The sequence below is a fragment of the Macaca fascicularis genome, chromosome 20 (genome assembly GCF_037993035.2).
Source record: "Macaca fascicularis isolate 582-1 chromosome 20, T2T-MFA8v1.1".
NCBI classification, from domain to species: domain Eukaryota; kingdom Metazoa; phylum Chordata; class Mammalia; order Primates; family Cercopithecidae; genus Macaca; species Macaca fascicularis.
Genome location: NC_088394.1, coordinates 84,365,546 through 84,393,471, shown reverse-complemented (window position 1 = coordinate 84,393,471; position 27,926 = coordinate 84,365,546). Strand labels below are relative to the sequence as shown.

The 27,926-nt window shown below is 62.0% G+C and overlaps 1 protein-coding gene across 4 annotated transcripts in view; it reads right to left on the bottom strand.

The window, feature by feature from the left end:
- ZFPM1 (zinc finger protein, FOG family member 1) overlaps positions 1–27,926 on the bottom strand; it is a 76,402-nt gene that overhangs the window by 36,657 nt on the left and 11,819 nt on the right. For 2 of the 4 annotated variants that reach the window (XM_045382947.3, XM_065537350.1), the window contains exons 2-3: positions 8,099–8,203; positions 5,221–5,343 (exon numbers count right to left, since the gene is read on the bottom strand). In XM_045382947.3, coding sequence (XP_045238882.2) covers positions 5,221–5,343; positions 8,099–8,203 — 228 coding nt within the window. Of the gene's footprint in view, positions 1–5,220; positions 5,344–8,098; positions 8,204–15,969; positions 20,395–27,926 lie in introns of those variants that run through there. The other 2 variants (XM_065537348.2, XM_065537349.2) reach the window with 2 other exon arrangements.

Genomic DNA, 27,926 nt, shown 5'->3' with positions numbered 1-27,926 from the left:
CCGCCCAGCCTCACAGAGGGAGGTGGGGGAGGCCTGTTCCAGGGGGAGGGGACTCCACACTCCCAGGTCCAGCCCCCATGCTCTTCAGCTTCTTCCTGCACCTGTTTCCTTGTGGCCCAGGCTGCACGATTACTCTCAGGGCAGACGACCACACAGGGCCCGTGAAATGGGCCAGCACAGGACCCAGGGAGTCGAATGGGACCCCAGCTCCACCCCTCCAAGTCCTAGTAGGACGGCATGTCTGAGCGACTCCATTTTCCAAGGCAGGAGTGGGATGCCCAGGAGTTCCAGGACTCGGCTCCACATCCCACAATGGGACAGGCCTGCAGGACGCGCCACGGCCGAGCTGCTCCCGAGCACGTGCAGGGATTATAGATTATGGCTTAGCCATTTGCATAGCGAAATCTTAAGCAGCTGCCCCTCAGGCAAACAAGGTCATTTCAAAGATAAAATAGGAGCTCTCCACCTCCTGCCGCCCATCCTTCCCTTCACATCCGGACTGGTGGCTCCAGGGAGGAAGACGGAGTCCAGGCCCTGGCGGCCCCAGCTCTGCCTCCAGCCGAGGTCCCTTCTCTGTGGCCACTCCTGGGATCATGCTCAGACCCTGGTCCTTCTCTCCTCCTGCCGGCGCCTCCTGCTGCCTCACTGGAATCCAAGGCCACAGGCCCAGTGACCAGGCCGCACTCCTGCGCGTCCACGTCTGCCTCGCCCCCCACTCAGGCCCTGCGGCATCCTTCCCATGCAGGGCTGTGCCCTCTCCCACTCCCTCTGCTCCCTACTGCAGGGCCCCGACTCACCCTGGAGGCCTGCGGACACCCCTCCTGGAATCAGCTCCTTTCCCCACTTCCCCATTGCTTCCGGGTTTGGTTTGGGTGGTGATGGCAGGGTTTGGTGAGGTGTGACTGGTCCCTGTGATGGGAGGCTCTGCCCATGGCAGCCTCTCACCCTGGCGGGTGTCCTGCTTTGGACATCGAGGCAACGACCTCACTGGTGGGTCCCGGCTCCCGCCTGGAAGCCTCCCTGGTGCTGGGCGGGTAACGGGGTTTGGGGGGTGAGCTTTTCCTGCCATGAGGCCATGATGACCGCCACTGACAGGGAAGCGCAAGGTGGCTGCTCCAGGCCCCTGCTTGGTCACCTCTCTTGGCCGCGAAAAGGGGAGTTCCAGGCTGCAGATGGTGGCTTCTCCCGGCAAAACCTACCTGCACCCCCTAATCCGAGAGAACCTAGGCCGCCCTGGGGTGGCCGACAAGCTCAAGGCCCACAGCTGAGGTCTGGGAAGCGGCTCCAGCCACACTGCACTACACACTCCTCAGTCCCCCTCCTCATGGAGGCTTCCTGCTGTGGCTGTGGCTCTCCTTACATCCATTTTGTAGATTGGGAAACTGGGACCTGGAGAGGTCAGGCGGCCTGCCTGCTGTCACTCAGCGAGGCTGGGCTGTAGAGTCTGTGCTCCCGTCTCAGAACAGCTCCAGGCGCCCCCATTTGAAGTCGTGGCGCTCCAGAGCAAAGCCGCTTGCAGCATACAGAGCTCAGAACTTTTGAACAAAAACCAGCACCCACTGAGTGCCTCCCTGATCTCTTTTTAGGGCTCTGGGAGCACCAGGTATCAGGTAGGGCCAGGAGGGGGCTGAGGTGGGGGCAGTAACAGGGCCAGGAGATCATAGGAAGTCAAGACAATGGCCACGTGCACACCGGGACAGCTCTCCCCACCCGGGGACAGTTCTCCGCACCCCAGGACGGCTCCCCACACGCCAGAACAGCTCCCTGCACCCCGGGACAGCTCCCCACACGCCAGGACAGCTCCCCGCACCCCGACACAGCTCTCTATACCCTGGGACAGCTCCCCACAGCTTGGGACAGCTCTCCGGTGCTTACAAAGTCATTGTGTGCCCAGGACCTCACTTACGTTTGCAGTAGGTGTTGGGGACTTCTTCGGTGTCCCCTGGGAGGAGGGGAGGGGCTGGGAGGCCTCCCCTCTGCCTAGTGTTACATGGTGCCTCCAGGGAGTCCCTGACCACCAGGGATAGGGCAGCCTGGCTGGACCCATGGTGGAGCTGTTGGGGGAGGCGCCAAGGCCGGGTCTCTCCACCAGGCTAACCCTGTCTACCTTCTGGGTGTCCCTGGGAAATGGGTCTAACCGGGGTTGGGGTTGGGGGGTTTCCCAGGACACCTGTGAGCCCGGGTCCAGCCAGCAGATGAGGGCCCTGGGCTCCAGGCTCTGCAGCGTGACCGGGTTCCACCCACATGCAGGACAGATGGGAAACAGGTTCAGGGCCCAGTCACTTCCCCAAAGCCACAGGGTGCAGAGTGCACCTTGGTCCAAGTTGGCGCTCCCTCCACCCCAGATAGGAAAGGAGGATGGCGCCTCCCAGGCCGCCTCGAGAACAGGGCCCCAGGCCAGGTTCAGAGGGGCTGGGGCAGGTTCAGAGGGGCTGGGGCCTGCACTGTTTCCCACACTTGGGGATGGGTGGGGTGGGGAGCAGCTGTGGGCCAGAGACCATGAAACAGAAATTGGGAGAGACAGGGGCAGAGACAGGGGTGAGGGAGAGAGGCATGGAGAGAGAGAGAGAGAGAGAGAGAGGCAGGGATGGAGGAAGAGAGAAGGAGAACGGCAAAGAGAGAGGGAGAGAGGAAGGGAGAGAGGGAGAAGGCGGGGAGGGAGAGGGGAGAGAGAGGCGCTCACACAAGACAGAGCATCAGAGAGAGGGTCTGGAGACAGAAGGGAGAGACACTCAGGCCCAGCAGGGCAAATGTGGCCAATCCCCTATTGCATCCCAACCACTGGACTGGTCACCTGGCCAGGCACTGCCTTTGGGGCCACTGACCCTGCTGGCCATCGACGCACGGGCCGCCCTGAGAGATAAGAGCCCACAGAACCTCCTTGGCTTCCCCGTGGGTGATAGCTCGGTCTGTGTGGGCCTGATAGGCCGTGGCCACTGCAGCGGTTGGCCAGCAGCCGCGTATCAGCCCATCACCGCCCACTGCACAGAAATTCATATCTGCGGGAGCCGATAGGGCACCGCCCGGTCCAGAGGATGCACACAGCACAGGAAGCTCGGGGGTGCGCCCCAGCCCCAAACCACGGCCGGCCTCAGGGGCCCAGCCCTTCCCGGCGCCAGGCTCCATCCCCCAGGGCCTCCTTCGTCTGGAGAACAGGAGGATGATCTAACCCCTCTCAACACTGCAGGGGTGGACAGGGACCCGTGGGGTGACGATCAAACCACTGTCTATGAACTCCAGGCCCAAACCCAGCTCCACCACCTCCCAGCCGCATGATGGTGGACATGTGCTGCATCCCCGGGCTGGGCCTCCTCCTCCAGAGACTGGGGTCACCATCTCGGCCCCTCTTGGGGCTGGTGTGAGGACCGCCCAGCACCCCCTGTCTGCCCAGTGGCCAACTGGGTCCCACAGGTACACAATGGTCCCTGCCACTGTGTGGGTGGTCTCCACTGATAGAGTGTGGGAGCTCTGAGGGCCTGAGGGGGGCCTATGTGCACCTTCCCTGCTACCCTGTTCTACAGCTGGGGACACTGAGGCAGTCAGGGCGGCCCCTCCCAACCCCACAGCGCTGCCCTGCACGTGAAAAGGCCTGTCAGGCTGACCCCGCAGTGAGGGCCTGAGGCACCAGCACCTGACCAAGACCCCCAAAGACACCAGCGTCTGACCGACCCCCGACAGGTGTGTCCTGGGCCTCCCCCCACCTGGTGTCCCTGAGGAGAAGGCACGCAGCCAGCACGTTTCTGCCACGGCGCCTGGGCCCCCCACCATCTTTGGGTCCCAGGTGGGTAAGCCACATCGTCTGCTGTGCTGGATGCCCGGTCCCCCCTTCCTGGGGAACAGCAGGAGGAGCCCATGAGGACCGGTGGCCACGAGGCCCCAGCATTGCCTTGGGCAGCCCCGCAGCCCGTGCAGGTGTGACTCGGCCTCCCCTTGGGGCCGGGTCATCCTCCTGGCTGTGGCTGCCCAGGCCCACCCCTCTCTCTGTGGTCCCGGCTGTCCCGTTGCGGGAAGGGGCTGTATTGAACGAGAGGCCTCTCCACGCACGTGCCGCTGCTTACTTGCACCAGCGGGCCCGTGGACCCATCTCTCACTCTCCCTTGCTGCTGGGACCTCGCTGACCCCTTTCTATCTTGGCCCCCGGGAAGGAATGGGGTCCCTCTGCCTCAGCGAAGCCTTCCCTGCTCCCCAGGACGGCGAGCGCCTCACCACACGTCTTCTCTCCACAGATGGGGGCCCTGCTGGTGTCATTACGGCCGCTTGCGTGCTCTGCGACGGCCATCTGCTCCCGGCTGTATGCCTGGCACACAGCAGGCACTCAATAAATGTTTGCTGCATCTGCACATGCGTCTGGCTCGAGCACCTGCCCCTCCTCACGCCGTCCCTCCTCCACGGGGACCTTGCGACCCCCACTCCGCCTCTGCTGGGCCTCCTCCCTCCCTCACCCACCAGCTCTCAGGACGGCCTCGGTCGGGCAACCCTGGGAAGCCACCCCAGACGCTACTCTGGTTCCTCAGGCCGCGGGATTTATTAGGAACAACAGAAACAATCTGACTACCAGTGTTCCCTGCGTTCATAAATGAATGGAATTCACAGTCCCCGAAAGGGCCACAGGGAGAACACGTTTGTGGGACTTCTGGGGTCAGAACTCTAGCTACAAATCACGGAGCAGAGTCACCAAATCACCCTCTAGGACACACCCTGTGGCCCAGGCCCCGCGGGGCAGTGTGGCTCGGACTCCGTCCCCCACAGCCTGCAGCCACTCTGGAGTGGGGTGGGGTCCTCTCCTGCCCTTCAGGCCTGAGTGCCTGCCTGGGCACCTCAGCACAGCTCTGAATCCCGGCCCAGCTGGGAAGGCCGCGGGCCCAGGCCGCTGAGATGCAGCCTCCTGTTCCCACCTCCCTGCCTTTCCCACCGCTGAGGACTCCTTCCTGGCCATCACACTAGCTCCTCTTCTGCGGCCCAGACCAGGCTCTGATCCAGGGAACCCCCCAGAGCTTCCTTGTACACCACGTGAGGCCCGGGATTGGCCCGAGGGTGCCAAGCTGCAGCGATACCACCAGCTGCACAGGTTAGCTGAGCTTTGGACTAGGCACAGGCCTGGGCCTGGTGGGTCTCCAGCAACCTACACACCTGCCCCAGCACCCACGTGGCCCTGTTCCCGGGGGCCGGGCCAGGCTGCCCGGGAGGCGATGTTGCTGCCTCCACTGCCCACATGGTTACCTGGCCCGCTCCAGGGACTGCCCGGCTCTTCCTCCGTGGGCCTGGGTTCCGGTTCCTGTCCTTCCAGCTCCTTGGGGCCTCCCGGGGATGTGGGGGTCGGTGGCGGTGGGGGTGAGCTAACATCTGCAGAGAGGAAAACACCGTCACATCCCTGCTGAGTGCCAGGCACTGAGCTGCCCCTCCCTGTGGCTGGGAGGGATGCTGAGGCACTGGGCACCGGGTTGGGGAGCTCGGGCCCAGAGCCACCCCCACCTCCTGGCTCACTCTCACTGGGGTGAGACAGACATCCAAGTTTTCCTCTTGGTCTTGTAAAACCCCTCATCCCTCATTAATTGTTGCAATGATAATTGTTATTCCAGCTGCTGTTGATAATTAGGGCACAGGATGGCCGACCCGACCGGCCTGCCCCGGCCAGCAGGCACACACGCGGCCGCCAGCTCCCCGGTCCCCTCTGCTGGCAGCTGGGGGCCCCTCCACCAGGTCCTGCACCGATTCCAGCCCAAAGGGCATGTTTGCCTTCCCAGCTGGCCTGATAACCACCTCGGCCCCGATCGATGCGATCCCATAAAGCCCCCCCACCCCGTGACGTCACATGCCCACAGATTATTAATACCCGCGATAAGGGCTGTGATTAACATCAAATAAGTCAATCACACAGTATAAAAGTCCTATTATTTTTGGCTATAAATCAAAGTGGCTGGCATCTGAGCTCCAGCCACTGCGAGGGAGCCTCACTGGACCCGCCAAGCGGCAGACACAGCTCCCGCGCTGCTGTCTTATCGCACCCATCGCCACGCTATCACTCAGGCCTGTGCCAGGTGCAGCCCTGGTTGTTTTTTCCAGCTCCTTCCCGGGCCCCACCCCCACCCCCATGCAGCCCTGGCTCCTAGATCAGATAAGGAGCCTGGCTCCCCGGGAAGCCGGCCTGGGCCAAAGTCCACCACTTGCCCTTTGCTGTGGCCCCTCCATCAGGGCTCCTGCCGCTGGCTGGCAGCACCTGTGTGCGGCACTAAGGCTGGCGGCGGTGACAGCCAAGGGCCTCGGGGTCCACATGTGCCACACGTGCTCACTCCCCATAGCCACTGAGGGACTGGCACCCGGCTCACATGTGCGGGAACTGAGGCTCCGCAAGGGTTAAGAGCCCGGCCCCGGGACCGGCCAGGCAGAGTTCTGACTGCACCACAAGCAGTGTGTGCCAATGGTGATGGCAGCAAGGGCAGGGAGGAGTGGCAGCCAGCGGGTCCCAGGCCTCACCAGAGGCTGGGCTGGACACCTGCACCCAGCCTGGCCGTCCTGGGGCAGGGATGTCCCTGGGTGAGCTGGGGGAGATGGTGGACCCAGTCCTGGGGTCAAGTCCCACTGGCTCTGGTGACCCCGGGGCCTGCTGCCAGAAAAAGGGGCCCAGGCGTAGCAGGCTGGGTGTGTGCAGATGGGGTGATGAGGCCTGCTGGGCTCCTGGGGCTGTGGCCCACCCAGAGGGGACTCTGACACTCAGACTGGGAAATGCTAGGGTGGGGGTCCCCACTGAGAAGCCCCCCTCCCAAGCGAGGGACCAAGGTCTGCCTGGGATCTCCACCCCAGCCCCTCGGCTACAGACCCCTCTGTAACCTCTCCCCCACCCCCGTTGGCCTTGGAGCCTTTGGACCTGCTGTCACTGCCTCCTGGCATCCCTCCGCCCATCAGGGACAGTCCCACGCACCCATCTCTCCTCCACCCCAGCTCACGTCACCCACCTAGCACCCTCCCAAACGGTCCGGGTATGGCCACATCTCCTCCACGTTGGAGTGAGGGTAATTCACAGTCTGTGTGCAAAGGGTTTCATGGCACGGGTATGAGATTGGTGCCTGGGGCTGCAAGTGGAGTGTGGGGGAGCTGGGCAGAGCCCACCCCACAACCTGCTGCTGTCTCTCTCAGACCTTGGAAAAAGGGGGTGAGCATGCTGACCTCTCCTGGCACCTCTGTCCCAGGGAGGCCCCTTCTCCCAGGGTCTCTGGGTGTGTCTGGGGTACAGCTGTCTCTAGCAGACCTCCTTATGGCAGGTTAACTCTCTCCTGGGAGGGCAGGCCCTCTTCTCGGCTTGCAAAATGCCCTGCCCCATGGAATTGGCCACCAGGAGGGCCCAGGGAGTATGGAGGTGCTGACGAGGGTGGAGGAAATCAGGCTAAACCCAGACCTGGGTGGGACCCCCACTGGGGCACTTGCCAGCTGAATGACCCTGGCAAGTCACCAAACTTCTCTGGTCTGTGAGTGGGGTGTGCTGCCTTAGCAGGAGACACCACTGTGCACCGAGCACCCACTTGCACCCAGCATCCACTGTGCATCCAGCACCCATCTGCTGTGCACCCAGCATCCACTTGTACCCAGTAACCACTGTGCACCCAGCACCCATCCACTGTGCACCCAGCACCCATCCACTGTGCACCTAGCAACCACTGTGCACCCAGCACTCACTTGCACCCAGCACCCACTGTGCACTCAGCCCAAGCAGCATGCCAGCAGGGGCCTCAGCTCACCAAGCCCCAGGGAGGAGGCCTTGTGGTCCCCACTTCACAGAGGGTTTACTGAGGCTGGGAGGGGCATGGATTCCTGTCCAACCCTGGGCCAGACCTGCCCCACCTGGGCCTCGGTCTGCTCATCTGTATGAGGGCCAGATTTCAGGCCGCACATGCGGTAGGTGTGCACATCTCCCTTTCCCCAGAGACCCCCCAGCCCCACCCAGGGCCTCTGGGCAACAGGCCTCCGGCTGGAAGACGCCTGTCCTGGACTCTCGCATATGGCTGGCCCACACCGCTCAGACACCACTGAACTCTGAGTGCATGGTACGGGGAAGCAGGAGGCCCCAGCTGGAGGCATGGTGAGAGGGCTCAGTCTGACTCACCTGTGCTGGGAGGGCTCAGGGCTTCAGGCGCTGTGGCCTTTTGCTCCGTGTGGCTGGTGCCCACCAATTGCATCTCCTCTCCGGCCTCCATGTCTCCAAGGGAACCTGTGGACACAAGACGAAGGCGGTTCGGGAGGAGCTCTGGGAAGACGGTGTCTGCCTCTTGCCTCCTGACCCCTCCTGGCATAGGCACAGCCCTGGTGCCCAGGTGGAGTTGGCAGCTGGGCAGGGGTGAGGTCATCCACCCCTACGAGGTCAGAGACCAGGTAGCTGTTAGCCGAGGGCTCCTTCTGGGTCCCTCAAGACTTGACATTTGGGCATGGTGGCTCACACCTGTGATCCCAGCAGTTTGGGAGACCGAGGTGGGAGGATTGCTTTGAGTCCAGGAGTTTGAAAGCAGCCTGGGCAACATGGCAAGACCCTGTCTCTACAAAAAATACAAAAATTAGCTGGGTGTGGTGGCGCACGCCTGTAGTCCCAGCTACTAGGAGGGCTGAGGTGGGAGGATCGCTTGAGCCTGAGAATTGGAGCTGCAGTGAGCCGCGATTGCACCACTGCACTCCAGCCTGGATGACAGAATGAGACTTCTGTCTCAAAAAAAAAAGAAACGACCTGATGATCCTTGACGAACCCCCATCCTCTGCAACAATTCCAAAGCTGCAGGATCGCCTCCACCCACCCTTACCTGCCCTGACCCCTGGCCTCCGCTGTGCCCACGGATTTCACTCTTGCCAGAGAAGAGTCACAACCCCTGTGTCTGTCTCCCACCTACTCCCCCCAGCACCAGGGGACAGGTCCCCACCCACTCTGGCAGCCGTGGAGCAGCGAGGGGGCCCTCCCTGTCCTGTAGGCCCAGTGTCCATCCAGGCCCCGAGGGTCGCCATCACCACGGCCTCCGCCCGGCATCATCCTCCAATGCCCTGCCCAGGGGCCCAGTCCCCGTGCGCTTCCCTCACACTCATTCCCTCGGTCTGGGAATTCCCTGGGGTGACGCCCTCGCCCAGCACAGGCCCTGCACAAAGCAGACGCTCACAGACTTGTTGAGCGAACAAACCAAGCAGGGCACAGGTGTCTGCAGCACCGGTGGGTGGAGTGCCTCAGGGCCTGGGCCCCTCAGAGACTCACACATCGGGGTGGGGGACTCCAGGGGCCCACCTTACAGGTGACGAGGCAGACTGAGACAAGGCCATGTGGCCCAAGTGTGGGGGCAGCTGCCCCGGACCCCACAGTGGCTGTGGAGTGGCGCCGAGTGCAGGCGTGCGTGCTGATGTCTGCCCGGGGGGCTGGTGATGGGTGATGGTGTCCAGTGTGAACAGAGGACAGAGGTGTCCTTCTGTATCCTGCCCGACTGCTCCCTGGGCCCCCAGGCCCTGACTCAGTCGGCATGCTGGGACTGCCCCCTCCACACCCATCCTCCACAAGGCCTGGCCTGCCCTGCCCAGCCTTCTACTGTCCCGTGTGAGGCACGATGGGGGCAGAGCCTCCAGACCCACTCAGGAGTGGGAGGGGCCGAGGCCCTCCTGAGCCCAGGCCCCAGGTCCTGCAGCTCCCAAGTCACAGAATAATACGAACAAGAAAAGTCTAGAAACTGCGTCAGTGTCTGTGAGTTCATGTGTCAGGGGAGCTGAAGGGGCAGAGTGGGCTTCTCTGGCCGGGGGGGGGGTGGGGCAGAACAAAAGACACCAGAAGGAAGGCTTAAGCGTTGCAGGCTGGAACCACCACCTCCTGAGGGCTGAGCTCCCCATCCCTGGAGGCGAGCAAGCCGCACGGATGGAGAACTGTTCGCGGTGTGTGCCTCTGGCTTGGTGGTTCTGGCTTTTCTTGCCTCACGGCCCCTCTGGGAATCTGATGAAACCCGGTGACTCCTCCCCAGAAAAACACGCCGAGGCGCCCACATGTGCCCAGCTTCAGGAGCTTCTCTCCAAATCCCCGCCGTCCTCCTTCACAGCCCCTCATGCTCCCTGCTTTGCTCCATGTCTCCAGGGAAAGGCAGAAGATGGGAGGGAGAAGGGCAGGTCAGAGCTGGAGCCTGCTGACGCCTGAAACACCTGCCCAGCCAGTAACAAACGTGCCACCCGCCAGCGTCCAACGCCGGGTTCAGAGGCTGCCTCATGTCAGAGACCCCCAAAGATGCGAGAGAATGAGAAATGCTGTGACTGAGTTTCAGGCTGATGTCCGAGGCTGACCCCACCGTTCCACGAAGCAGGGAGGTGGGAAGGTGGATTTTCTGTGTTTGGACTCCAGCCCCCTCTCTGATCATCAGCAGGCTGTGGCTGGCTGATGCCATCAAACCAAACTGCTCCTAGAGGGGCAGACGCCTTTTCTGCCTTCTGCTGACACCTGAGGGCCAGGTGCCCCTCCAGGATGCAGGGGTGCACCAGATCGCTGAACACTGCCCGGGGCGTCCAGGCCACTGTGGGGACAGTCAGAGAACAACAGATGGGCCCTGACCAAAAACAATGGCAAGTTCTAGAAGTGCAGTGAGGGAAGGAGCCATGAGAGAAAGAGAAAAAAACACGGGGAGGGGAGGGGCTGCCACCAGCAGATCTTGGAGGGAACAGTGTGGTTGTTTCGAGACCAGCCCCTGAGAAGACAGCTCCGGCAGAGGGGGCCACATGGGCAAAGGCCCCGGGTGGGGACAGAGGTGGTGGAGGAAGGGGAGGTTGGGGGCCAGGGTGTGCTGGCAGCCAAGGCTGAGGGCAGGCAGGGTCCTGGCCACGGGGAGGCCAGGGGAGGAGGCGACCCTCATCCTGGGGCCACCGGGGAGCCATGGGGGGTCCTGGACAGGAGGGACAGGCTGGACTTTCCCAACTGCTGCCTTCGGGGTTCTACCTGGGACCCATGAGTCCAGGCCTCCTCAGAGCACCTCAGAGCTGTAATTACAGGAGGGGGCTGGGCTCAGACCACACAGGAGCCAGCCCCAGGCAAGGGCTCGCAGCTTCCCATCAAAGCGCCCACACGGGCAGGCTCCAGGGCGGGCTGGGCACACGCCTGACCGGTCCAACTCCTGCCCCTGGGACAGGAGGCCCAACCCGAGTGCCCTCCCTCAGCACACGCCAGGGCAGAAAAGCAGCCATGGTGGCTCCACCCCCCTACCTCTGGGCAATGCCATCCACAAGGCCAGGAGGTGCTCAGCCGTCCCGCCTTGGCGGCAGCACGTGAAACACTCAGCTCAGCCCGGCTCCTCCCCATTCCAGAGGCCTGTGCTTTCCATGGCTGTCATGGAGCTCGGAGGGGCTGCCCAGGAGCTGAGGTCCCTCCTGCTGAGCAGCTGTAGGGCCTCAGGGCCTCAGTCGCCTGCTCTGGCAAATGGGCTCGAGGCCACCTGCTTTCAGGGACTTTGGGGACCAGAGCACTGGGGTTGGGGTCCACAGGAGATGCAGCCCTGTGCATAGCTGCCGCAGCCCCAGGAAGGCAGGCTGGCTCTCCATGCCCCACCCAGGTGGGCCTCAGACACCCAGGGGGGCGCTGGGCTGGCGATGGGTTCTCCTATTTACAGGAGAACAAAGGCGCCTGCTCTACACAAAGCCGTGACGACGAGCGTGGAAAAGAGGCTGCCAGGGTAATTTCAGTTCCAGCACAATTAAAACAGCTCTGATAATGCGGGAGACAATTGTCAGCCCACAAATAGGGTGTGTCGAGGCGGATGCTGCCCTGGGCCTGCCTCTGCGTCTGAGAGCAGCTGCCCGGTCCCCGCCGAGCCCGAGTCAGCACCGGTCCCATCTGTGGTCCACCGGGGGTCCGTGGGGACTGTCCAGATGGGCGACAGAGCACTTGGGCCCCTGCTGGCTGGGGGCATCTGTGAGCCACATCTCCTCTCTGTCGCTTTCCCCCTGGGCTAGCAAAGACTCCTCCGAGCCTTTTTGGGGACCCTCTCTCTGTGCCAACAGCCGGACCAGGCCAACCCATGGCCAGGCAGGCTGACAGCTGCTGCGTCCTTGCAGTGTGACCTTGAGCAAGTCACTCCACTCTCTGTGCTGTTTCCTGGTCTACAGATGAAGCCACAGCAGCTCCCATCTCAGGAGATGAAACGTGCAGCCTGCCCGCATCCTCAGAGCCCGACACGGGGCAGGTGCGCAGTGAACATGAACTGTGGCTAGCACAGATTTTGGGAAATGGGCGAGGGTGTGAATGGTTAAGACCGGACGGGCGGCGCTCAGCACTTTACAAATGCCCACCCGTAACTGCCCCCACCCACGTAGCCCAGCGAGGTGGTCTTCCAATTCCATTTCGGATGGGGAACCTGGGGTGTGGAGGGTGGCGGCCCACTCAGACCTCAGCAGGTAGGGGCGGTCAGGAAAGTTCATGGGGACAGGGTGCATGGAGGAGGGGGGACCAGGACAGGGACTTGGTGATGGCTGTGGCAGAGTGGAGTGGAGTGGGGTAAGCAGGACCTTGGGGGCAGCCATCGTGGAAATCCCACTCTCCAGCCACATCCCAATACCCACAGCAGGAAGCCGAGTCATGCCCACTTTACAGGTGAGTAAACCAAGGCCCAGCAAGGCCGACTTGTGAGCTGCCCTGTCCAGGGCCCCTGGCGAGGAGGCAGAGGTGGGGGCGGTGGGATAGGAACTTGGGGCTGGATTTCAGACCTGCACCCAGCACACAGCCCTTCCCCAGGCCAGACACAGCCCCCACACCTCCCTCGCCCCGGGCCCACCTGCAGTGAGGGTGATGCTAGTCCCATGGCCTGGCCCGGGAGAGGTCAGTGGCCAAGGCCGCACCTGCCTGGGGGTGTCCACAGGCCATGGTGGTGGTCACCGGTGGCCAGGGCAGTGCTGGGCTCAGCCCCTGCGGTGCCCGGAGCCCCTTGGTTATCACAGCTAGCAGACACCCGCGCGCCCATCCGTCTCCTGCTCATTAAGCCGGACGCCAAAATGGAAATGAAAACATAATAGCTATTTGATTGGGGGTGAGATATTTTGCATATTGGCTTGGCGCTGATAGCGGAATTTCATCAACTCCCTTTTTTCATGCTTTAAAACTGAATTACGGAGCTGGCTCTGTGCAGTGGGATGATCCCAGCTCCCTTCCAACTCCCGGTGCTGACGATTAAGGTGGCCCCTCCCAGCTTTGATGGCAAGGCACTGGGGGGCTCCTTTGAACGAATGCCTTGCAGAAAGCCAGAGCCAGTCGCTGAGGAGAGGGGGGACATCCCTCAGAATGTGGGCCCCAAGGTGGCCATGCCAGGTGGGGCGCAGATGGGGGCTGTGGATGAGGAGTCTGAGGCCCCTGGGGAGGCCCCTGAGGTGCCCCTGGCTCTGTGGCCTTGGGCAAGCCTCCTGAAAACCAGAGCCCTGGCCCAGGGAGCACCCTGCCCCAGCTCAGGGTTCGAGACCAGCCTAAGTCCCCAGTGGGTGCCTGCAGGGGACACAGGTGCCTATGCTGGCCTCTCTTGGGGGTCCTCTCATTCTCGGTCTAGAGGGGAGGAAGTGGAAGTATAGGTGCCTGCCCAGGCCCCATGTGAGCAGCTGGTGGGGTGGGTGGCCACTGGCGGCCACATGGCCCCGCTCCTCCCCCACCAGAACCATGGCTCTTTCCTTCACTCATTCATCGGCTCCCTCCCTCGCCCGCCCCCTCACGCACTCAATTCTTCCTCCTTCGCTTTTGCTGGCTCCTTTCCCCTTCCTGAGCCCTTGGTGTGCCCCACCCTCATGAGGTGCTGGAGATCCTGCAGTGACCAGCCCCACCCCCCCAAAAAAGTGGAAGATGCCAGTGTGGGCACCACAGGAAAGAGTCAGAGGTGCCATCCAGGAAGGCTTCCTGGAGGAAGTAGCAAGTGGGTGGCAATCTGGATGGGGAGAGGAGGAGGCTGCCAGCACCAGGTCCAGGGAAAAGCACTCTAGGAGGAGGGAGCAGCAGGAGCTGAGGCTGGCACAGGGCAAGCAGCTTCTCCCTGAGCCTGGTTTCAGGGGATGAAACTGTCTTGCCAAAGGCTGGTGTCGGGACTCAGACAGGTGTTGGCAGCGGGCGCTGGGCGCAGATGTGAGGTTGTCACCACAGCTGCTGTTACTGTTTCTACTCCACAGGGACGTGCCGCATCTTCCCCCTGCGGCAGTGGGTGTGAGTGGGTGAAGGCCAGGGCTGGGGGAGGGAGTGCTGTAGGGGGGCAGCGTGGGGGAGGGAGGGAAGGGGAGGGGAGCGGCGAGGGGCACAGGTCGGGGCAGAGGATGGGATGGGGAGATGGAAGACGGGTGGGGCTGGGGAGGCGGAAGAGAAAGACCCCCAGGGCTGGCCTCCTGGTCTTGCTGGCCCTGGGCAGCAGGTCGGCGGGCGGTGGGGGGGTCACAGCATTGCCAGGAGAGAGACCCTGGCCTCTGGCGGCACAGCGGCCAGATAAGGCCCTGATAACGGAGAGAAAACAGCAACAGATTCAGACTTTCCCACCAGCTGGGCAGCGGGCAGCTCGGGCCACGGTGGGGACAGAGAGGAGACAGGGACAGTCCCACTCGCTCTGTGGAGGCCACGCTATGGGAGTGCAGGGTGACTGGGGCCCAGGCCGGGTCTGGGGGCCGTGGTGAGCCATCACAGAGGGCCTGGGTCCCCCAAGCTGACCCGAGTTGAGTCTACAGCTTGACCTCTTGGCCGGCAGGCAGCATGACCTCTGGCCGAATGGCCCCCTCCCGGGTCCCTGGTGAGTGGCTGATGCTTTCCACATCCCCCAGCCCATCTAGGAGCATCTCTCATCCCGTGAATCTCGCCAAGCAGGGAAACCGAGGCACAGAGAGCAGCAGTAGCAGCAGCCCAGCCACACCGTCAAAGTGGGGTCTGCTGGCAACGCCAACCCATCACCACCTGCGTGGGGAGCCCAGCCCCGCGGCAGGGACTCAGGACTCACCGCCCACACCCTCAGGAAAAGTGGCCATTACCTCACACGCAATCCATCGAGCAGCCAGGCTGACTTCCAGGCACAAGGGCAGCTGAGGGAGCGGGCGGCAGAGCCTGGGAGAGCCCAGAGCAGACGGCGCCTTCTGTGCCTACCTACCTACTCACCAGGGAGCCCAGGCTCAGCACACACCCCTGGACCCTCCTGCTTCATTCACGTCCAACACATCACCCCGGTGTGGCCTGGAGCCGCCATTGCTATGTGGCCACATAAATTTGAGCCCAAATTTGAGCCACATTGCTATGTGGCCACATAAATTTGAGCCCAAATTTGTGGCTCAAATTTTCCATTGAGATGGAATTCACATACAATCAACTGCACCCCCAAAAGCATCCTCTTGGCTTTTCTTTTCTTTTCTTCTTTGAGTTAGGGTCTTGCTTTGTTGCCCTGGCTACAGTACGCCTGTGCAATCACAGTTCACTGTATCCTCAAACCCCTAGACTCAAGCGATCCTCCGGCCTAAGCCTCCTGAGGAGCTGGGACCACAGATGCATGCACGCCACCATGCTGGACTGTAGCAATCCTTCTACCTCAGCCTCCCAAAGTGTTGGGATTGCAGGCATGAGCCACTGCACCCAGCCGTGTTTGGCTTTTAAAGGCAGGAAAGTGTGCTGGAAAATGGGTATGGTGGTAACATGCAACCTAAATACAAACCAGGCCCCACCTGGCCCAGTCTCATGCAAAGAAACACACCGAAATGACCCAAATCTGTGCTTGTTTCTCAAGAGTATTAAAGGAGTCACTGAAAATCTTACTCTTTCTAATATCAGCCACCTTCCCGTGCCCTTCTTCGCTGACCCGGGGCCCTCACTGGCTGAAGCTCACACGCCCAGCCCATGTGGCTGCTCAGCTCTCCCTTCCCGGCACTCATGTGAACTGTGCCCACTTCTCTCCCTCCTCTCCTCTCCTGTGGTTCCCTCTATGTCCATGTTCCGACTCCCTCATGGAAGGTAGGGGTGCCGGGCTGGCAGAGACCAGAACTCACTTTCAGGGCTGTGGGGAAGCTCTGCGTGGCCCCGGTCTGCAGATGGTGTGGAGAAGGGACCCGGCATGTGGGCGTGCGCATGTCCAAATCTTCTCTCCATCCCTTTCACGCTGTGTGTTTAGCGTAAGCACAGCCTTGGGGGGCTGGGGTCTTGCAGCCAAAAGCGGTCCCCGGCCAGGAGTTGGGAGCCCTCAGGCCACCGGCTTAGCTTCTGACCATCTCGGGCCCTCAAACGCCCTGCCTTTCCCTGCCCCTCTGGGAAGCCCTCCCTGGCCCATCGTATGTTCGAGTCGAGTCCAGCTCCCTCCCTCGGTGCCAACAGCCTGGATTCCACGACACACTTGCTGTGTGAAGGACTATCACCCTGTCTTCCCAGCCACGCTTGGCCATGTGGTCATGCTCACTAAGCAGCCCCCAACCCCTCACCTGCTCTGCTCAAACGCCTCCCATGGGCCCCCAGGGATCTCAGAGCAAAAGCCAAACCCCTACCCAGCTCCCGCCTGGTTTCTGAAAATGGCCCTGCCCTGGCTGCCCCCTCTGCCAGAACTTCCAGCAGGCACCTGCTCGGCCCTCCCCCTCCCTCAGCCCTCCCCAATTCCCACGATGGCTGCCCTGCCACTTGGCGGCCCTCCTTCCCTCCCTTCACCTCTGCTCACAGCCGCACCCCCAGCATCTAGAACGGTGCCTGGCACACAGTAGGTACCCAGCAAATGCTGATGGACACGGGAAGGGTCAGGGCTGGAAACAGGCTGGTGGGGTGTGGCTGGCTTGGAGCGGGGTGTGGCTAGGTCATCCTGGGCTCCCCGAGCAGGGAGGCTGTGCAGAGGGATGGGGGCTTGGTTGGTTCCAGCGAGGGGCTTTCGGGTCTCAGCCTGCTCATCCTGGGGTGGGTGAGCCCAGACTGAGTCCCACCTGGCTGCCTGCCCCTGTGGGGTCTGAGGCCTGGGTGGGTGTGGGGGCACTACAAGGAGAGGGATGAGACTCAGGGTCATGGGGCACCAACATTGGGAGGGGGTCCTGCACCCCCCTCAGCCCCACTACTTCCTCCTGTGGCCGACCCAGTAACTGAGGGGTGGACCTGGTGGGCTTAATTGCCCTGGGCCCACAGCCACGCCCAACCTCTGGCCGCATGGTGTCCAGGCTGAGCAGCCGTCCGCAGGGCCAAGGGTGGGCCCAGGCACTCCTGCACCTGTGTGTCCCAGGCAGCATCGGCTGCAGGCTGATGGGGCTCCTCCGAGCCCGGCCCCTCCCTGGGCAGAGGAAGTAACAGTGGTGGGCAGCGGACAGTAGGCAGTGGCCAGCAAGCCTTGGAGTGGCCACACAGATAGCACAGATCCAGGTGTCCAGACCCAGCAGACTGCCTGCACCTTTTCCCGAGCCCTGCCCTGTACCTGGCGTTGTCCTTGGGGTCCTCACAGACAGGAGAGAGAACCTGGACTTTCTCAGGCCTCAACTCGCTCTCTCCTCCTCCTCCACCTCCCTTTTTCTTGGCCGTGCCCCCCAGACTCCTGCCCCTGCTCAGGGTTACTTGGGTGGAACTGGGACACAGGTCTGTGCAGCTCCCAGGCCCGAAGTCTGGTCTCTCCCCTTGCTGGCCTCAGTTTCCCCTCCTGGCTCCGTGTCATAGGCAGATCACAGCTCAGCAAGGCCCTCCCCGGTCCCACACCTTCCCTCCCATCACGTGCGTTCCTGCCCTCACCATGGTCCCTGTGCAACTGTCCACCCTCCCCTCTGACAGCTCCCCAAGGCCTGGGCCCTGCCAGGCGCCCGCTGCGTGGCTGAAGCCAGGGCACCCTCAACACCCCATGGGAGCGTCCACCTGCCTCGCCTGCTGTGGTGCAGGGCTGGCACCGGGCACGTCTCCTCCCAGAGCTGTGACTCCCTCTGACCAGATCCCCATCAACACGGGTGCACAGCTCTTCACAGTTTATGAAGCTCTGCCAGGATCAAGCACAGGCCTGTAGGGAAACTGAGGCAGAGAGCAGCATGGTCCCAACACGGGCCTCAGGCCAGCTGCCATTCAGGGACAAGTGGAATCCAGCCGGTGCCTGGCTCTGGGCGTAAGGGCTGCCCAGGTCCTGGTTTACACATCTGGCCGATGGGGATGGACTCATCAGTCTCGAAGAGCTGCAGTGAACAGAGGATGGGAGGCTCTGCAGGAGGCAGAGGGGCCCCAGATGCGGGTTCCCAACAGCCCTGGGGGTTCTGCAGCAGGGGCGGTAAGAGGGGAGCGAATGAACGTCCTGTGTGTGGGGACGGAGGATGCCGAGGAGGCTCGAACAGTGTTCGGGACAGAGAAGAGTGGGCTGGCGTAGGGGGCTGGCTTCAGACGAGGTGGTCACCAGGGCTTCTCAGAAGGTGACCTTTACCTGCGGCTGAGAACAGCCCTGGGCAGAGGGCGCTGAAGACAGAGTCCCCCACCCCGAAGTGGGAAGGAGCCCCGCACAGCCCAGGAATGGGAGGAGGCGGGTGGCGGGGAGGCAGGGGGCTGGAGGCGTCAGAGGGAGCTGGCGTTTTATTCTGGGCACCGTGGGAAGCCACCATCAGACGCTGAGCAGAATGCCAAAATCTGTCAGACTGTGTTAGGGTCACCGGGCTGCTGGGGGGAACCCTGGCCCGGCAGCTGCTGTATCTGCCACCACCTCCAGGCAGCCCCCCAGCTTCTGGCCATCTCTTTGGGCTCCCTTGGATCCTCCCCCTGCCCTGAGCCTGCCCCTTCTCTGGTGCCAGGGCCAGTGGGCTTGTCCCCCACCCGTGTCCCCAGGGGCAGGGGCCCGGGCGGGGCAAGGCAGAGAGAAAGGGAGGTGGAGGAGGAGGGAAGAAAGAGCCGGGGCCTGAGAAAGCCCAGCCCGGCTGATAGGGGAGAGATTGGTTTCAGCCGGAGCCGCGGCCTGCCAAGTCCACATCCTATCGGTGCGGCCTGCGTTTACTCAACATTCATCACCGCTGAACTCGGAAACTTTATCGACGCTGAAGGTTGGCGCCATCTCTGGGCCCGGCCACTCCCGGCCCTCCGATGGGCCCGATAGCCACTGATAGATTACATGAGATTGCTTCACTCCGGAGAACTGATTCCTAACCCCCTTGGGGAAGAGCCGAGGGGGTGCCCAGGGATGGGATGTGGGGGCGAGGCCGCGTGGGGCCGTGGGGGGCAAAGACCACGGCCCAGGGTGAAGGTGAGGGTGGGGTCAGGCCATATATGTGGCAGGGTGGCTGAGGCCTTGCACACGGCCGCAAGCCCGCTGGAGGCCCAGGGAGGAGGAGAGGTCCCAGCAGGGCCCCGAGTATCTGGGCTGGGGAGCGACCCCATCCTCGGATGGGTGATAAGGGCTGACAGACGGGGGGGCCGCGGCTCACGGAGCTGTCGCCGCGCAGCCTGTGTCAGACGGGTGGAGGCAGCTGGCTCCCTGGAAGGGGGCAGGGCTCCAGCAGGACGGCCCGGCCATGGGAGAGGTGGGCGCAGCGCCCAGACCCCGGGGCAGCGGGGGGTTACGGACCTTCCCAGCAGCCAACCCTCCTCCTGCCCTGGGGTCCTCAAGGCCATGCCTGTGGGGTCACCTCACTCCGCCTTCAAGGCCATGGTGAGAGGGGCCCCTCATCAACGGCTGTACAGCTGGGCTGAGGCCTGAGGGGCAGCGGGTGAGCTCGTGAGCCCAGGAGACTTCAGGTTTCATTCACAGAATTGAACCACAGCCCGAGGATGGGGAACCACAGCTGCCATCCTCTTCCCGGTGGGCCATCCCGGAGATTCCCAGGGGCCAGGAGCAGGATTCACCCCAGACCCAGGGACCCTAACGTCCAGACCCTCAGATGCCTTTCAGAAAGGAGGAAGTCACGCCCTCTGACTCGGTTCAGCCTTTTCCTCGTTCCAGGGTCCCCGGCAGCAAATCAACCGCTCCCACCGCACAGCTGCAGAAACAGAGGTTTCCCGGTCCCATGGGGGGACGGCAGAGTTGCAGGGCCTGCGTCCAGACCTCCTGCCCAGCTGACCCCTCGTCCCGGTGGGGCCCAGGGCTGCGGCGTCCTGGAAGCTTGTGGGACACTAGAGCTCTGAGCTCTGTGATGCCTGCCCTGGGCCTGCTTCCCGCCTGAAACCAGGAGTTAACACATCAGCCTCCAACCCACAGAGGCGGAGCCTAGGATGCCGGAGTGGGGCTGTGGCAAGGGTGGGAGTCACCATCAGGCGGAGCCTGTGCCGGGAGCGCGTGGAGTTCTGGGGACCCACTGCTGCCGGGTTCTCAGCACCGAATGCACACTGGAAATGGTTAATATGGCAAATGTGATGTACACGTTACCACAATAAAAAACAGAAAATTCAGGCCGGGCGCGGTGGCTCACGCCTGTAATCCCAGCACTTCGGGAGGCTGAGGCGGGCGGATCACGAGGTCAGGAGATGGAGACCATCCTGGCCAACATGGTGAAACCCCGTCTCTATTAAAAATACAAAAATTAGCTGTGCGTGGTGGCGGGCGCCTGTAGTCTCAGCTACTTGGGAGGCTGAGGCAGGAGAATCGCTTGAACCCAGGATGCAGAGGTTGCAGTGAGCCCAGATCGCACCACTGTACTCCAGCCTGGCGACACAGAGAGACTCTGTCTCAAAAAAAAAAAAAAAAAAAAAGAAAATTCAAACAAAAAAGCAGGAAATGCCGCCCTCTCTGTGCTGTGGGCGCAGCAGGCGCTCCGGGTGCCTCTTCCCTTTCTCCTGGGACCGAAGCACAGAGCTGGCACATCCCTGCCTGTGCGCCCCACCCTGCGGGCACCTGCCCTGCCCACCACCGTGCCTCCAGCCACTGTGGGTGTGGACACTGAGGCTGGGGCTCGCTGGGGTTCAGCCCTGCACCCCCCTCCGTGAACTGTGGGTCCGCAGATAGGGTGGGGTTGCCGGTGGCCATGCGTGGTGGGAGCCCAGATAAGGTGACCTGTCCCGAGAGTGGTCCCAACAAACTTCCGATACCCATCAGGGTTTGGCCCTGCCGGGCTCCTACCAGGGAGGCCCTAGCTTCTGGCTCCACCCCCTGCAGCCCACACGGCCCCTGCCCCAGCCCACCCAAGGCTCTTGTGGACCTGCAGGTCCCTTCAAGAATAACCCACTGGAGGCCGGGCGCGGTGGCTCAAGCCTGTAATCCCAGCACTTTGGGAGGCCGAGGCGGGCGGATCACAAGGTCAGGAGATCGAGACCACAGTGAAACCCCGTCTCTACTAAAAATACAAAAAATTAGCCGGGCGCGGTGGCGGGCGCCTGTAGTCCCAGCTACTCAGGAGGCTGAGGCAGGAGAATGGCGGGAACCCGGGAGGCGGAGCTTGCAGTGAGCCGAGATCGCGCCACTGCACTCCAGCCTGGGCAACAGCATGAGACTCCGTCTCAAAAAAAAAAAAAAAAAAAAAAAAAAAGAATAACCCACTGGAACGGGGTGCGGAGCCAGCCCAAGGCTCAGAGCCCTCCCAGCCCGTGCGCACCCCCATTCACAGAGATGGAGACGCAGCCTTAGTCGTAGTCACAGGCTCAGGTGTCTGTGGCAGATCTGACTGTGAGTAAGTGGTAGGCAGAGATTCATGCCCAGGCCACTTGGCTTCAGAGCCGTGAGCCCTGACCCCTCCACTGTGTGCTGGAGCCACCATGGCCACGGCCATCTTGGGGATCCCGACCCCTCCACTGTGTGCAGGAGCCATCACGACCACGGTCATCTTGGGGCCCTGACCCCACCTCCGTGAGTGGGAGCCGCTACAGCCACGATCATCTCGGGGTCCTGATGCCCCGAGCTGTGAGCGGGAGCCACTGCAGCCACAGTCATCTCAGGGTCCTGAACCGTGAGTAGGAGCCACCGCGGCCACTGTCATCTCAGGGTCCTGAACTATGAGCGGGAGTCACCTCGGCCACGGTCTTCTCAGGGTCCTGAACCGTGAGCAGGAGCCACCACAGCCACGGTCATCTCAGGGTCCTGAACTATGAGCGGGAGTCACCTCGGCCACGGTCATCTCAGGGTCCTGAACTGTGAGCGGGAGTCACCTCAGCCACGGTCATCTCAGGGTCCTGAACTGTGAGCGGGAGTCACCTCAGCCACGGTCATCTCAGGGTCCTGAACTGTGAGCGGGAGCCACAGCGGCCACTGTCATCTCAGGGTCCTGAACTGTGAGCGGGAGCCACTGCGGCCACTGTCATCTCAGAGCCTAGATGCTACAGCCCGAGTCAGACCCTGTGGCCGCTGGCCTTTGCGAGCGAGGAGGCCACACACAGCTGGAGCCCTGGAGGGTCAGCTGGTTGGGAGCTCCGGGAGTCCGGTTCTTGTCTGAATTCTCAGCACCCATTGCAGTCAGGGTGGAGTAAGTACAGAGGAAAAGTCTGGTCTACCATGGCTGCAGGGGAGCTGGACTTTCCTCTTCCCGGCCCCCAACTCTGCTCCTTCAGAAGGCAGCCTCTGGGCAGCCCACTATGTAGTTGGCAAGGGCACACGGGGAAGGGAATGCCTGTCGCAGAGGCTGGACCCCGCCGGGAGAGGTGCTGGCATCTGAGCTGGGCCCTGGGTCAGTGCGTCGCGCTGCGTCTCCCGCCCTTTCCTGGGTGACCTCATTCCCTGCTTGGAGCTCCTACCGTGTGCTTGGCGAGGACGTGTTCCCCATGCCACATCCTCACCCGTCACTCAGTGTCACCACCCGGTCCTCCATACCACCAGTCCCCCAACAGCCTCCCCAGTGGCTCTGCCACAGAGCACACAGACCCCTGTGTTCACTCTGTCCCATCAGGCTGGGGCTCCATGAGGTCACCTGGGGTCCCTGGTCCGTGCCCAGTACACAGCAGGCACTCAGTACAGGTTTGGAGAGTACAGGGGACACCCGTGAGCATCCAGAGGCTGCCCGCCCCAGCCTGTCCAGCAGCCCCGTCCCCAGGACGGGTGGGGTGGCCCTGACAGCAAGGACCCCGCAGGAGTGAGTCACAGCCCCGGCACAGGGACAAGGACCCTGGCTCTCCGCAGGTGATGCCCCCACACTGGAGGGGCCTTTGCCCACAACGCTGGCTCTGGAAGCCCTGGCTTTTTCTCCATTTCCTTTTTCCTTCTGCTTACTCTGCCTCTGGGGACAGGGCCAGGCACAGGGAGCAGATCCAGAAATCAGCGGGGAAGTATTTATGGAGCACCTACTGTATGCCCCAAACTGTCCTTGGGGAGGACAGAGCTGCCCGTATGCGTGGAGACCCCCCTGCAGACTGGGAGGGCTGATGGGAAGATCCTCGGGGCTGGGCACGTACCTCTGACCCTCACCACGTGAGAGGCACCACACCCCATATTAGGGGGTGGGGCCCTGGCCAAGGTGATGTCTGGTTCTGGTCGGACAACCCCTCCCTACTTCCTCTCCTCAGATCTCAGCCCAGACTCTTTCCCTCCTCGCCCTGCCACTATTTTCCACTTACACATTTTTCACAAACACCCACAACTGTGGCTGATTTTCAGGTGCTGTGGGAGCTGACTGGGCCTCCAGCCAGGTCGGTCTCAGGCCGGTAGAGCCTACCTCAGCCTGGTCTTGCCAACAAGACCCACTGTGCAGTATGGGTGGTTTCAGAACACAGGCGCACGCCCCCAAGGTGTCCTGAGCCCCCCTGTAGACATGGTCTCCTGGCATGTGAATTTCTGACAATGCGAAATCTGGAAGACCCCAGGTTTCCAGGCTATGCCACAGCCACAGACAGAAGGAGGACCCCCAGAGAAACTGCCACCTCAGCCTCACGGTGTGGAAGGGGAAACTGAGGCCCAGGCTGGCAAGGGACTTGCCGAAGAGCTCAGAAACTATCCTGGGAGGCAAACCTACTAGACCGCCTTCCAATTTTACAGAGGGGGAAGCTGAGGTGGGCAAAGGGGTTGGGACTGTCATTCATTAAGATGGTGCCACGTTCCCAGCCCGGCCGGCACTTCAGAAGTCTGGCAGAATGAGGTTCAGGACGGAAGTCAGGGCGGGGAGAGGGTGGAGTGGTGGTGGGCAGCCTGCAGGAGGGTCTGCAGTGGGCCCAGACATGGGGGCGGGAGGGAGGCTGGCTGGCCCCGGGCCGTCCCTGCCGGTTTGTGAAACTTGCTATTCCCATCTGGGAGTGGCTGCTGGCTGCACTCCTCTGGGGAACTCCTGGGTCCTGGCCCCCAACTCAGGCCATGTGGGTCTGGGCTTTGAGGGTTGGCAGGTCCTCCAGAGGCCAGCCTGTCCATCCACCTGTGCCCAGGCAGCGAGGCCCCTAAAAGGCGGGTCCTTCCAGAGCCGGTGGTGGTGGCGGCAGAGGTCTCCCCTCCTGGGGCAGGGTCCGGGGTGGGAACTACTCCCCCAGGTCAAGGCCAGCCTCTGGAGGAGGCCCCACCCCCACACAGCAGCTCAGCCAATCCTTGAGCCTCACCCCTGGTCATTTGCATACTCCATTTCCATTGGCTGCCAGCTGTCCATTGATTAGGACAGTGGTGCCCTGGCCATGGGGGTGGGGCTCTGGGGGACGGGGCCCTGGGGGTATCAGATTCTGGGTGACTCCTCCCAGCCCCAAGTCTAGGGTCAGAAAGCTGCATGGCGGTGTTGGGGGGCTTTAGTTACAGTGTAGGCTCTCCCCTTTCCTCGAAGGCTCCCTGACATCCATTCAGGGATGACTCAGAGCAGGAAAGATACTGGCCCAAAGTCGTACAGCCAACAGGCCGGCATAGCTGGGACCTGGCCCCGAGTCCCGGCCCCTCTCCAAGGCTGGCCTCTTTTCTCCTGGGGGGGTCTGTTTAGGGCAACTTCTTATTTTTGGCTGCCTTGTCTCAGGGAGGGCTATTTGGGGGCTTTCTTTGCAAAACGATGATGATGATACTTTCGGAGCACCCCAAGTGCTCAGCTCTCCCTCTAGGCTGTGTGTGTTGTAGGCAGTGGGCTCGCGGGTGCGTCAGGGGAGGTGGGCTCGCGGGTGTGTGTGCGGGTGAAAGTGTGTTCTCGATTTTGTTCCTGGCATTTGGGTGGGGTGAGATAAGGGGAAGGGGGGCCACTCAGCTCGAGCAGGCAGATAGATAACGGCGATAGCACCTCCTCCACCACACAGCACGCATCGCCCTTTTCATCAAGTTCCCTTTTTTCTTTTTTTTTTTTTTTTTGAGACGGAGTCTCGCTCTGTCGCCCAGGCTGGAGTGCAGTGGCCGGATCTCAGCTCACTGCAAGCTCCGCCTCCCGGGTTCACGCCATTCTCCTGCCTCAGCCTCCCGAGTAGCTGGGACTACAGGCGCCCGCCACCTCGCCCGGCTAGTTTTTTGTATTTTTTAGTAGAGACGGGGTTTCACCGGGTTAGCCAGGATGGTCTCGATCTCCTGACCTCATGATCCGCCCGTCTCGGCCTCCCAAAGTGCTGGGATTACAGGCTTGAGCCACCGCGCCCGGCCCCCTTTTTTCTTTTTCGCTGGGGGGTGGTAGGGTAGAAAACACCCCATCCCCACCTCCCACAGCCATGGAACTAGGGATGGGGACCTCTCCCTCTCAGGCCCCGGCCACAAAGAGCGCGGGTCAGCTTAGGGCCTGCTGTGCCCAACACACCAGCAGCCAGCCCAGAGCCCACGATGGGAGGAGGGAGGGGATCCCAGGCGGCTGCGAGGCCCGGGGTCTGGAGGGCACAGGAAGACAGGAACAGCCGCACGTGTGCCCTGTAGGGCAGGTCTCACGGTCTACACCATCAGCTCCTTGAAAGGACTCCGAGGCCGGGCACGGTGGCTCAAGCCTGTAATCCCAGCACTTTGGGAGGCCAAGATGGGCAGATCACGAGGTCAGGAGATCGAGACCATCCTGGCTAACACGGTGAAACCCCGTCTCTACTAAAAAAATACAAAAAACTAGCCGGGCGAGGTGGCGGGTGCCTGTAGTCCCAGCTACTCGGGAGGCGAGGCAGGAGAATGGCGTGAACCTGGGAGGTGCAGCTTACAGTGAGCTGAGATCCAGCCACTGCACTCCAGCCTGGGCGACAGAGCGAGACTCTGTCTCAAAAAAAAAAAAAAAAAAAAAAAAGGAAGGACTCCGAGAGGGGGACCGGCCTCCCATTTTTTAGAAAAGGACAGCAAGGCCCAGAGAAGTGAAGTGTCACTGGGGGGGGTGCTGAGCTCCTTCCTCGAGAAGCCCTGGTGGGAACAGCTGGGAGGGGCGGGGAGACCTCAGGGGGGTTGGCCATGGCCTGCAGGGCAGGCTTAGTGGCATTGGCCCTATTTGACAGATGTGGAAACTGAGGCCTGAGCCTCTGGGATGTGTGTGAGAACAAGGGCCATGGGGGCAAATGCTGTACCCCCTGCTTGTTTGCTGTGGTCCCCGGTCTGGGTGACTGTGGCAACTATGGGGGATTGATAAGGGGTGGACTCTTGGATCACAGGGACAAATGTTCTGGAGCCATTCTGGCCGCTGTGTGATGTGACGAGGCCCTAGGTGACATCACTGAGGTCATCTGCACACTGGAGCCACTGGCCGAAAACCGTGCAGGAAGAATGCCAGCAGGATTCAGAGAGGGGGGGCTGCGGGCAGAGAGGGATTTGGAGAGGTGGCCCAACCCCAGGGACCCTTGCCCTGGCATGTGTCCCCCATTAATACCACCGCTGTTTCAGGGTTTACTGAGACCCGCTGCACAAGGGCCCCAGATGCTTTCCCAGTTCTGCCCTGTCTAATTCCTCAAAGGCCAAGGAGGCTGAAACTATGATCATGCCCGTGATACAGGTGGGGAAACTGAGAGGCTGCCGGCCAGGGGGCAGGATTTAAACGCTGGTCACTGGAGCTGACGTTTACCCCCTTCCCCCGCATACACACCCCACTGTACTGGAAATAGCTGACTTCCTTTTAGAATATTGAAACAAAACAAAACTCAAAAGTTAGAAAGAAACCAACTTTCTCACCAGAGGAGCTTATTTTCTGGGAACAGATGAACCCAAGAAACAAGAATAGAGGCAGGCCAGCCTCCACCCATCCCCTCCCACTGCCAGGACAGGCTGTGTGGCCCTCAGCCTTCCCCTGTCCTGTCCTCTCTGTGCTTGGCCTTTCTCCCTGAAGGGGAGGGATAAGCCCCCTGGGAGGCTCGTGGGCTGGCTCCCCCACTGCAAACACCCCAGAACCTCCGGCCAGGATGGAGACTCTCACTTCGGCTAGACTCTAAGCCAGAAGCCAGGGTCCCTTCTGTTCTCCTCATGCTGTGTGATCTCTGGTGAGTTACTCAACCTCGCTGAGCCTTCAGTTCTCCAAGGAGAATGAGGTCATAGGCACCCCTCCCAGGGCTGCAGAGTACTCCATGCCAGAACTGCCAGGGCTGGGTAACGGAGCTGTTGCCTAACCACGGCCACCATCAGGATTATTACAACTGGGGGTCCCAGAACCGCCAGAACAGCCGCCATCCACACCGCCCCAGGGATCCTGCCTTTGGGATCCCAGAGGATCTCATTTCTCAAGAGTCACTTAAAAAATAAAATCCAGGAAGCGGGAAATGGCAAACCGGCCTGTACCCACTGGGACCCCAGGCGGCTCCACAGGAAGGCGAGAGAACGGCTGGGCCACTGCCTCAAGGAGACATCGTAGCTGCGGGGCCTCGGTTTCCCCCCTGCACAGCGGGCCCCTTGGCCCCCTCCACCCCTATGGCTGCCTCACCTGTCCCTCCTCCACCCCTATGGCTGCCTCACCTGTCCCTCCTCCACCCCTATGGCTGCCTCACCTGTCCCTCAGCAGGAGGATTAGCTGCACGCCGGGCTCTAATCGCCGCTAATCGCTCCATCAGCGCCGGATCTCGGATCAGCTGAAGGAGGCGGCTTTATCCAGACAGACGCTGCGATGGCACCTGAGTCCCATCTGGGCGCAGCTGTCAGGTGCAGCAGCAGGGCCAGAGATGGCTGGGGACAGGGTGGGAGCCCATCTGGGGAGCACACAGGGCTTCTCAATGCAGGCAAGCCCCTCCCCCTCCCCAGCTGGCCAATGGGGCTCTGCCTGGGCCCTTCACATTTATTAAG